At 31.7% G+C, this 11,756-nt stretch overlaps 1 protein-coding gene across 3 annotated transcripts; it reads right to left on the bottom strand.

Moving 5' to 3' along the window:
- Positions 1-542: 542 nt before the first annotated feature.
- On the bottom strand, positions 543-11,756 carry LOC134681123 (uncharacterized). Of its 3 annotated transcripts, none has more exons than XM_063540560.1 (9): positions 11,616-11,756; positions 8,109-8,561; positions 4,856-5,488; positions 4,120-4,324; positions 3,602-3,844; positions 3,181-3,303; positions 2,404-2,482; positions 1,473-1,596; positions 543-927 (listed from the first exon to the last, which is right to left on the bottom strand). In XM_063540560.1, the coding sequence occupies exons 2-9, from the start codon at positions 8,505-8,507 to the stop codon at positions 820-822; spliced, it is 1,914 nt and encodes a 637-aa protein (XP_063396630.1). In that variant the 5' UTR covers positions 8,508-8,561; positions 11,616-11,756; the 3' UTR covers positions 543-819. The 3 variants fall into 3 exon arrangements, with proteins under 3 accessions (XP_063396630.1, XP_063396631.1, XP_063396632.1); XM_063540561.1 differs by having other exon boundaries at positions 11,628-11,756; XM_063540562.1 differs by lacking the exon at positions 11,616-11,756 and adding an exon at positions 11,379-11,487.

Here is an 11,756-nt window from a genome sequence, read left to right as displayed (position 1 = left end):
CTCGACTTAAAAAAGTTGTGGCATAATCATATTTAGACAAAAACTAACAATTTAAGTTAATCAATACCTTGTGTACAATTAGAATTAAAAAAAATAAAAAATCAATCAACTTCGGTTAAAAATTGTAGCCAAAAGACAATATCTGATTAAAAAACTTAATTCTATATACACACATTATAGAGTTGTAACTTTTTCATTACAGTGAAAATAAGATGAATTATCTCCCTTTATTTGCACAAAGCATTGTGTAGTTGTTTTCCACAAACTTGAAAATAATTAAACAATTGTCATATTCTGTTATTATAATATCAACCCTGCATCTTATTTGCATTGCACATATTGTTATCAACCACAATTCTCACTCAAAAAGTTTCTTGGAAGTAATAAAAGAGTGAAAAAATGTAGGTACTTGAATTTATATTAAAATTAATAAATTATTGCCTCTTGAAAATTGCAGGTCTAAATTAATAGTAGAGTTTAATTTTTCTTCAAATTATAATGATTTTCTTTTAAAAAATAAAGCATAAAAACTGTGTCTATCATGTTGTTACTAAATCAATAATAAATAAATATATTGTACAACAGATTTTGAACTTCAATTAACAACATAAGACTGTTTCACTACCATATCACTATCTATGTTGCCATAGTTACTAGGATGATACGCAATGTTGTCATAGTAACTAAATTTACTGATTTCATTAATCAATCTGTTATTTATACTGTTATGGTAACTAGGCAGTGAAATGTGTTGTCATGGTAACTTGAAATGAATCTCTTTAGATTATTCCTGTTGTTGTCATGGTAACTGGACACCTCTCAGACCATATCTGACCCCATATTGTCATGGTAGGTTGTGATAGTGTCAGGGTGATAATGAGGTCGTTGTACATATTTATGACCTGGTACACTTATTAAAGATGTTGGCTGAAAAATGCATGTAAAAATATAATTAAACATTTATAAAGCAATATATCAAGTAATCTTCTGATAAAATCAAGAACAATTGATAGTTCGGATTTTTGGTGTCTGATGTTGGTGTTGTCTGTTTTTTGAATAATTCCCAGTATTTGTTTAAAGCATTACTAATACTTGATTATAAAATATCTGCTATGCTATCATTTTAATAAATGTTGATTAATTCTAGTTTCCAGCATATTCTCAATATACATTTAAAAACAAGAATGTGTCCACAGTACACAGATGCCCCACTCTTACTATCATTTTCTATGTTCAGTGGACCTTAAAATTGGGTTAAAAATCTAATTTGACTTTTAAATTAGTAAGATCGTATCATAGGGAACATGTGTACTAAGTTTTAAATTGATTGATCTTCAACTTCATCAAAAACTTCCTCAACCAAAAACTTTAACCTTAAGTGGGACAAACGAAAGGACGAACACAGACCAGAAAACATAATGCCCATAAATGGGGCATAAAAATTTATATGATTATACTATACAAATAAATACCAAAGGTTCAATTTCTGGTTCTTGGTCGTAAGGTTTGCTGTTGTTGAAATGCTCCTCTCCATTGAATTCTTCCTCATCACTGTTCAGTAGATTCATCATAGAGGGCGCCAGTTTCTCTTTCTGTCTGATTTTCTGGGTCAAGGTCAAATAATACCAGCAAATAGTATTATATTATATATTATTATAGTACGAAACATAAATTAAAGGGTTTTTACCTTTACAAGCATCTCAATGCAGTTAATGTTTTTTCTCAACTGAATATTTGTAAAAAAAAATTTATACAAACTATTGGTGTCCCCTCAGGTTGTTATCTCTTTGACATATTCCCCATTTCCATTCTCAATTTTATAATTACTTTGTTCAGATTGTCAGGTTTTTTTCAACATATTCAAAAGTTGATTGTATATATTGTAGAAAAAGTAAAACATCAGAAATTAAAAAAAATCCATTCAAAAACATCTGTTGTGTAATAACATTGTTAAAAATCTTATAACTTTTTTCCTCAATTGAATATTTGCAATTTTTTCTTTTTTTACCAATGAACTTATAACTTTGTTATGTTTTTTTGTGCATCACATTCAAAAGATCATTGTTGAATGAGTATATTGACAGACATGAAAAAATGTCCATTTCATACCTGCCAACTGTCACTATTTGCGGGGGATTCCCCCCATGGAGGCTCCCAAATTGAAATTTTTAAAGAGCAATTATGTCCACAATTTTAACAAAACAATTAATTGTATGAAGAAGCCTAAAAACAACATTACACTGAATTTGAAGGCCCCTTGAAGTTTTTTTTTAGAGGTATGGCAGCCATCTTGCATGCAAAACCCACATGGGCATTTTGAAAACTTGGCAGGTATGCCATTTACAAACCTCTGTCAAATGTTGAGTAACAACATCGTTCTATTTATAGATTGACTAAGGATACATTTGTTTAAGTGTTCTTTTATTCGTCTTTTTCCGTGAGAAGAATTTTCTTGCCAACGCCATAAACTGTTTTCTAGATGCTATAACACAAATCAAATTTTATTACATTCAGTATATTTATTGCTCGAGGTAAAAAAAACATTGTTAACAGCAAACCACAAATAAAACATGATTTTATATCAATAGTATGTTATCTCTTTTTATCCCTCAACTGATAAGTAAATAATATGACATGCAATTGTGCACATTCTCATCTTTGGTTCTTCTGTTTTTTGTTTGTGTGAATATTGGACCATTAATCAATCACAATACATCTCCTTTTTTTCATATTTTGTAAAGAATTAAAATAAACCTTGCGTTTCAATTTTTGAGTGGTATTTTTTGGTTGAACAAGCATAGCATTTAATTTGTTTAGTTGTGAAAAAAAATCTAAGATTGTTCTATGCCATTCCCCCCCCCCCCCCAAAAAAAAAACCACCTGTTCAATTAAAATAGATGAGATAGAGTAGGAAAAGATAAATTCCTTCAAAACCAACATACTTTCTAAATAGTTTTCTGCAACATCAATAAGACAAATAATCACAAATGACCTATGACCCAGGTCAAAAAATATAACTTCCCACATCCATTTAACAGAAAACAGCAACCTTTTATCGGTGAAAATTAATAAAAAAAAAACACAATTTAATGCCATCGTTCACTATATGTAGACTCCTAATAGTTTAAAACACAAAAGTTCTATGAAATTATATTCTGGGAGGCACAAAGGGTGTCATACCTCCTCCCATGTCTTTCAGTTTATGTCTTAATTCTGCATCATCATCTCCTTGTGGTATTGGTTGACTGAAAGGGAAGGCATCCAGCTGCTGTTGTCTATCATCTCCATAACCTTCTATAGAAACTGAAAAATAAAGGATTTTGTTACTATGACAACTGCAGTTCTCAAGCTTCTTTTGTTTGTCCTCTAGATCGCCCTAATTAAAAATAGTGTTTAATTTGTAACAATGGTTAATAACTATAGAAATATATTTTCAGCTGTCTATCTTCACTCAAAATAAAAACATCCTGTGGCATGGTTTATACATTTTTCAGTTGAATTAACATTAGGACGATCAAATGTATGTTGACAGCATATTTAAAGGACTTAGTCTCCAATTTTCATACAAGATGATTTATGAACTTTTTGTGACTATAATTACCTCTATCATCATCATTAAAGGACAGTCTAACATCAGCTGCTGCCGCTAGTGGTACCTCAGCTGACCAGTCATGTCTGTCTTCCTGTTGGGGTATAGGAAGAAGTCGAGGTACCTCTGGTACTTCATGTGACTTTTTCCACACTTCTAACTGCTCTGTAAGAGGAGCATGCTTCCGACTCTCTGTAGATTCACGGCTGGGTGATTTCTTCTTTCTCTCTGATTTACTTTGATTCCTGATTCGTTCTACAATAATGGATAATTGGATATCACAAAAAAAACAATTGATAGTAATACGTCTATATGTCTCATATACTACAACAAAAGTCCAAGGCGAGGCAAAAATCCTTCAATCACAAGCAGATTTTAACAATTAGCAAGGAGAGAGACATCAGCTTAGTCGTACTGTACTACCCATATTTTCCATATTCTGAAACATTCTGACATTGACCATATTCTGACATTATGAGTTTACTATATAAAAGGCCAACAAATTTATGTGGTTGGACTTTTTCTCATACCTTTTTCTAATGTCTGCATGAATTCCTCATTCCCTCTGAGTTCCTGTAGGAATTCACTGTTCTGTAACATAATGGCAAGTCTTTCGTCCTCTAAATATTGTGACATCTCAGGGTCAGCATTCATCACAGCTGTACGACGTCGCCTCTCGTTCTCCTTCATTTTCTTATCCAGCATTCCTTGCGTAAACTCATGTGAAGATATTATCTGAAAAAATATTTCAATCTGAAGTTATGATGCTTTAAGGCATTTGACTATCAGCCTTATTTTAATATTTAGCCTTGTTATCTTTATCAATATATCACATACTGATACTTTGCAAACTCACATTGAAATCTATAGGAAAGCATTGATCATCTTTTCTGAAACTGTCTGGCAAATCTGAAATGAACTTGAAGGAATTTTACATAGAGATTCGAAACAAAATTCAGTCTCTTCTGTGAACGAGCAAGGACTTTGTCCAGCTGAATGTGCAGTTTGGTTAGTGGAAATTTTAAGCTATTAACAATCAATAACTGTGGATTCATTTATTTTCGTGGGTATCAATTTTCGTGGATTGCTGAAAACTTGCATTTTCATGGATATTGGATTTCGTGGTTTTGTCATTCTCTGTATACAAAGTCTATTTAAAAGATGATATTTGTTGAACATTTGATTTCGTGGTTCCACTGTACCCACGAAATCTACGAAAAATTGGTTTCCAACGAATAATAATGAATCCACAGTACCAGTACTTACTAATGATTGATTGGTTAAAGGCATTCCTGCACCCCTAGTTCTAAGTAACGGTTCGATAGGCGACCTCTCACTCATGCTCCGAGACAGCTTTGTTTGTCTTGTACTGTTATCTTCTGTAAGAACACTTTGCGACAGTTTTTTCCTTTCACTACTTGACCTTGAACTAACATGTTTACTCCTTCTGTGGTGCACTCTAGGTTTTTCATTTAAGTCAATATTAGTGTCTAAAAATGACCTCGTTGTTTCCGAGGGTGGAATCAATCGTAAAAAGTCATCTGGCAAGTTACCAAGCATGGGTGGGTTCCAGTTACGGAAACCTGTTTTAACAGGTGTATTATGACCTGTTTTAACGGGTGTATTATGAGTCATTGTGGAAGACGGAGGTCGTTTAGGTTCAGTGTTAGACAGAGACAGTTCATCAGTTTCTGGGTCAAACAAACTCTTGCTACGTTGTGACCTGTGTGATTTTTTATGAGCTTTTGATGACATTGAATGAGACCTTGTCTTTGATGTGTTTTTACTCTCCTGACTAGATATAGGTGTTGTCCAGATGTTTGTTGACACAGCTTCAGTATAAGATGGTGGAGAATCTTCACTCCTGTGCTCGTTATATAATGGACAATCATCTTCCACCTAAAAAATACAATTAGTCATTCTAGCAAAGATGGTTATAAATTACTGTAGCTAAATCTTCTAATATATATAATTAAATCAAGACCTATGTGTTTTAGTCGATTTTAGTCTCTGATGCATGATTTTTTACTATTAATTGGTTTTGGCTTTTAACTAGCTGTCAGTTACTGCGAGTACTCTCAAATCGTATTTTCTTGTTAATTCGACCTGTTAATACTGTTTATAATGCTTTTTTGTTATTTTTTATTTATATGGATCTTGTCTGTACACCAGCTTTGATTATTTGTAATATCTTCAATTTTTCACTTATTCTTACAACATTTGTATAGACTTCAAGATTATAGAAAAACGTTTTTTTTCTAAAGTGAACATTGATTGGTTAAATATTTCTCAGTGTGTTTGAATTTGTTTGTTAGATTTTTGGTCATGAATGTTTGTCTCTAATATTTAATTAACTGTGCATTTGTATTCAGATATTGCAGATCAAATTTATTCGTTCATTGTGTAATCATACGTTTTTTGATTGAGTTAAGTCTGCCAATTGATATTTATCGTATGTTTTTCTATGTTGTGATGTTATGCTATTGTTTCAGAAAAAGGGAGAAGGTTTGGATCCATTAAAATGTTTAATCCCGCTGCAAATGTTTGCACCTGTCCTAAGTCAGGAATCTGATGTACAGTAGTTGTCGTTTGTTTATGTAATATATATACGTGTTTCTCGTTTCTCGCTTTGTTTATATAGATTAGACCGTTGGTTTTCCCGTTTGAATGGTTTTACACTAGTAATTTTGGGGCCCTTTATAGCTTGTTGTTCCGTGCGTGCCAAGGCTCCGTGTTGAAGGCCGTACTTTAACCTATAATTGTTTACTTTTTAAATTGTTATTTGGATGGAGAGTTGTCTCATTGGCACTCACACCACATCTTCCTATATCTACTAAAATATTCAAAGGATATTACACAGTACATAGGTTGGTTCAGCTAGAATATTTGGTAGTACGGTAATCTTCTCAGTGAAGGGTGATCAGTCATAGTAGGTATATGACACTGAAAAACTTTACAGCTGTAACAGTCAATACCTTATTCAAAGTCAAGTGGTTTTCGCTGATTCTATAAAAAATTATGTTTATTTCTGTTTAAGTGTTGTTCTTAGGTCATTCATATCTTTTTTTTTATTCAGTTATGATTTATCTGTTTTGATGTTGATTTTTTTCCCAAGTGGTGTCCTCTATTATTTGTAACATTTAATTCTATGATTTTCTTTTATATCTTGGAAAGATCTATAAAAAAAAATACAAGGACATTTTTCATTGTTACATTGTATGAAAAAAAATCTTATTTGGCCATTTGCCATGTGGTTTTTCAGTACAGCTGTCATTTCAAATTCAAAAAAGAAAAGAAAAAAAAGTAAGAGTAACAAAAGATGTAGAGTCCATTTCACAAAAAAACTTACGGTTAAGATTAATCTTAAGTCATGAACAATTCAGTATACTTACGACCAATCTTAGTCCTAAGTTTTTTTAAGAGAAACCAATTCCTGATGAGATCTCTATTGCAGATTCCCCTCCTTCTGTATTCATACTTAATGCAAATTAAAGACCAGGAGGGGTCTCTATTCAAAGTTCCCCACCTTTTGTCACTATACTTACTGATGATATAAGATCAGGAGGGATATCTATAGGGGATTACCTGCCTTCTTTATCTTAACTTACTGATGATATAAGATCAGGAGGGATATCTATTGGGGATTACCTGCCTTCTTTATCTTAACTTACTGATGATATAAGATCAGGAGGGATATCTATAGGGGATTACCTGCCTTCTTTATCTTAACTTACTGATGATATAAGATCAGGAGGGATATCTATAGGGGATTCCCTGCATTTTGTATCTATACTTGCTGATGATATAAGATCAGGAGGGATTTCAATTGGGGATTCCCTGCCTTCTGTATCTATATATGAATTGGTGATATAAGATCTGATGGGATCTCAATTGGGGATTCCCTTCCTTCTGTATCTATATATAATTGGTGATATAAGATCTGATGGGATCTCAATTGGGGTTTCCCTGCTTTCTGTACATATATATAAATTGGTGATATAAGATCTGATGGGATCTAAATTGGAGATTCCCTGCCTTCTGTACATGTATCTATATATAAATTGGTGATATAAGATCTGATTGGAACTCAATTGGGGATTCCCTGCTTTCTGTACCTGTATATAAATTGGTAATATAAGATCTGATGGGATCTCAAGTAGGGATTCCCTGCCCTCTGTATCTATATAGAATTGGTGATATACGATCTGATGGGATCTCAATTGGGGATTCCCTTCCTTCTGTATCTATATATAATTGGTGATATAAGATCTGATGGGATCTCAATTGGGGTTTCCCTGCTTTCTGTACATATATATAAATTGGTGATATAAGATCTGATGGGATCTAAATTGGAGATTCCCTGCCTTCTGTACATGTATCTATATATAAATTGGTGATATAAGATCTGATTGGAACTCAATTGGGGATTCCCTGCTTTCTGTACCTGTATATAAATTGGTAATATAAGATCTGATGGGATCTCAATTGGGGATTCCCTACCTTCTGTATCTATACTTACTGCTGATATAAGATCAGGAGGGATCTCTATTGGGGATTCCCTGCCTTCTGTATCTATACTCATTGTTAACAACTGATCAATTGTTGAATCTACAGCTCCATCATTTGCCCTAAGTACTGCCTCAATTATCTCACAGTCCATTGTCGGGAACATTGTTTTGAAGTCAGCCATTGCCTGATCAAAGTCCAACTGTTTGGTTGGCCGTGATTTGGTTTTACTTTTTTCTGCATTGCTATGGGTACGATGATGATGGTGATGCGGTCTATGGCCATCCACAGTAGTAACTGCTGTGTCTGTCATGTTGTTTGGTATAAATTCATTATCTGGTGGAGATGGTTGATTCCTCCGACTGCTACGTCTACTACTTGGCTTGTGTTGCTGTGCATCTGCTGTCGCCATCTGGTGTTAGTATGTTCCTCTCTCTTTCTTTATCATATCATTATCTTAAGAAATCTATAAAAGTTATAGAAAGAATATAAAAATTTAAGGAATACATAAATTTAATCTCACAACTAAAAATAATCTGTACCATATATATATTGTGACATGCTAATATTACCTCAAGTTTTATCATTGTACAATTTATTTTCTAAATAAATCAATTTTAATTCAGTAATTGTTTAATTTGATAATTTTTAGATGATTCTATATTTATCTTACAAAAAAATTATGTTTCAGACAAGTCAGAAGTATCAGAAGAGGAAAAAACTGTTTGAATACATTTAATATAAAAATTAATGCAAATACTTGTAAGTGCAATAAAAGAAAATATTGATTTAAAAAAAATAATCTTATTCCTGTTGTCTGTATATATGTTATTTAAAAATTTGTTAATCATTATACATATCATAGCGGAAAAAATTGTTATTTGGAGAGAAAAAAAACAAAATAAAAAGTTGGTGTCAGTAAGCTTTATTTATTTCCCATAGACTTATTTCCAACCAAGCTTTTCCTCTCCCAAATAACTGAATGATAAAACTTACAATACTACATGTAATTCCATATTAATCCTACAAGTACTTATATTGACAATGAACCTAGAGCGTTGACCTTAACATCAAGGAAATATTTCATTCAGTAGGTGAACTATGTACATTTGTTCTAGGGTAGTAGAAACATTTATTGTCTGGTATCACTTTCCCTAACTTTAGTGATCCTAAAGTGATACATGTACCAATGACATCATTGAGACTTGAACATTTTCATCATTATCTCATCATATTTTTTTATTCTGTTCGAATTGTGTCTCATTGAGAAATGCTTATTCATGTTATTGGTACATGTATTATGTTGCTAGAACAAAAATTTAATAGTGTAATTTTAATGTGGGTACCCCATTTCTACCCTCAGACATGTCAGATATATATATGAATTGAAACATTCATGAATCATAAAAATTTCTTCCTGTCAAAATATTTAATCTAGGATGGAAGGGAAGATATTTTAAGTATCACAACTACTTTTTACCATTCATTACAATGATGACTGCACTTGTTGTTTCTAAGTACATGTACTTCATTTTGGTCCAATTTCATTGGCATTTATTTTTGTATAATTCCAATGTTGTATAAAAAGTTTTTTTTCATTCATGATTGGTGAATGTCAAGGAAACCAAAATTTTCATAGACGTTTTAACTGGTTTAGTTAAATTCCCAGACAGGTTTAATCATTTAATTGATCTTTAAGATAAGTGCTGATTGAGTTTTTGATCAGGACATACATTTGTATATATATATATTCAAATGCATTTTTATTAAGTGAATTTTTAAAATTAAAATTTACTTATGCAGAGGTTATTGGGTCATTCCAGAACTTTAATTTCTAACAAGTGGGGATGGATGGGGAGATTTTTTTATACGTGTCAGAAAAAACATCATGAAAAACTATCTATCAGATCTTATAATCATGATAATTAAGACCCATCAGTTGTAGAGGTTCTGTTCATATTGGGAGGATGTACTTAACCTATTTACTGCTGCAAGACCCTTAGAGGTTTTTTGCGTAAAAATGTACCTGTCAGATTAAAAAAAAAAACGAAATTACAACCCTAAGATGTATAAATTTTACACCCCATTGCATAAACCTCAAATAAAAGACGGAGAGCTATAGATCAATATATTCCGACTAGAAGTAGGAAAAGTTTTGGTGTAGACTGTCATGTCATACAGCACAAAAATAATCTGCCCAATTGAATTGTACATGGAAGTGTACATGTACATGTAGACCACAAAAAGGTCTTTTAATGCATGATATTCTATAGTAAAATAGAAGATTTAATTATAGTTTTTAAATTCATGCAGAAAGTAATCTACAAATGTATGTTGCACATGTACAATGTTCAAATTCCAATTGATATTTGACACCTTTTTGATAAAGATTGATTTTTTTTTTTTACAACAACTACATGTACATTGTACCTATTGCCTATATTTAGTTATTTATTTATTTACAATTCCTGCTATCAATACAATGATTTGCTTTTAATGTAACCTTCTAATCATTACTGGTTATAAATAATTATTGTCATAATTGATAATTATGATTTCACAATATCATTCTTGTTTATCTTTTTACCTGTACATGCATATGAGATTATTAAGATGTGCTAGAGTATAATAAGTTTACCTGTAAATCACCTGCTATCTATTGTTGTCATAGTTGATAAATAAACATTTTGACATTGGAAGTAAAAAAGAATCGCAATCTAATCCTAATGCCAAAGTCTTACCCCACTAAGGCTGAATTAATATACCCTTATTTTATTTAACCAAAAAATGCTATAATTTTTCAATGTTCTTAAAAGGATCAGCTTTTGTATGAGTTCAAATACAAAATCAAATCAGTTTCACTTTCAATTCCCTTTAAAAGCTGGCTTGACGAAAGATAAGTCCCCTTAAACGTTTAACAATGATATACATGATATAGATACTTGTTAACATCAAAATCATGTGGGAAACCAGATTTCTGAAAAGAGGGACTCTGGAGGGATGCCAAGACAAGCCAATGTTTGAAATGATACACGAGCCCTCTTTAGATCTACATGTACCTATGAAAATAGGTGAAATATTAGTCTCAATTAAATCTAACGAAATATCTAGTTTATTTTTAATTTTAAACCTCACTGACTGATATATATATATACTATAGAAGGATGCTGGGTATAAATTTAAAATATAATTAATTGGACCTGTTTATAAAATCTGCCATTTAAACAGAATTACATTGAAAAATTAAATTTTGATACACATAAAAATAAAAGATATAACCTACCTCGTATCTGAATATATTTGTAAACAAAAACTGACATTTACAAACGTTGAACAATTCATTCATTCTTTTAAATTCTTCAGCATTGATTTAAACAGTGATATAACAACAGGGATTAACTCTTTTAACGAAAATGTAACTCATAACAAACATCAAAGAAATATTTCGAAAGTGTGTCAAGATGAAGGATGGGCTTTTCCAATTATTCTTCTGTATAAAATTAACCTAAATTATCCTTACTATTTATCTTACTGTGATTTCACATCTTATTCCCAATTAATGTTGAAATAGTCATTTTATAATCGTCTGTAGCAATAGTAAGCTTTAAAGTATTTTTTCAACCACCTGCTGCGGTCAAGCAACCGGAAGTCCACTTGTAAA

Source organism: Mytilus trossulus, chromosome 8 (genome assembly GCF_036588685.1).
Source record: "Mytilus trossulus isolate FHL-02 chromosome 8, PNRI_Mtr1.1.1.hap1, whole genome shotgun sequence".
Classification (NCBI taxonomy): domain Eukaryota; kingdom Metazoa; phylum Mollusca; class Bivalvia; order Mytilida; family Mytilidae; genus Mytilus; species Mytilus trossulus.
Note: the sequence above shows the minus strand (reverse complement) of the source record. Positions and strands in the feature narration are given on the sequence as shown.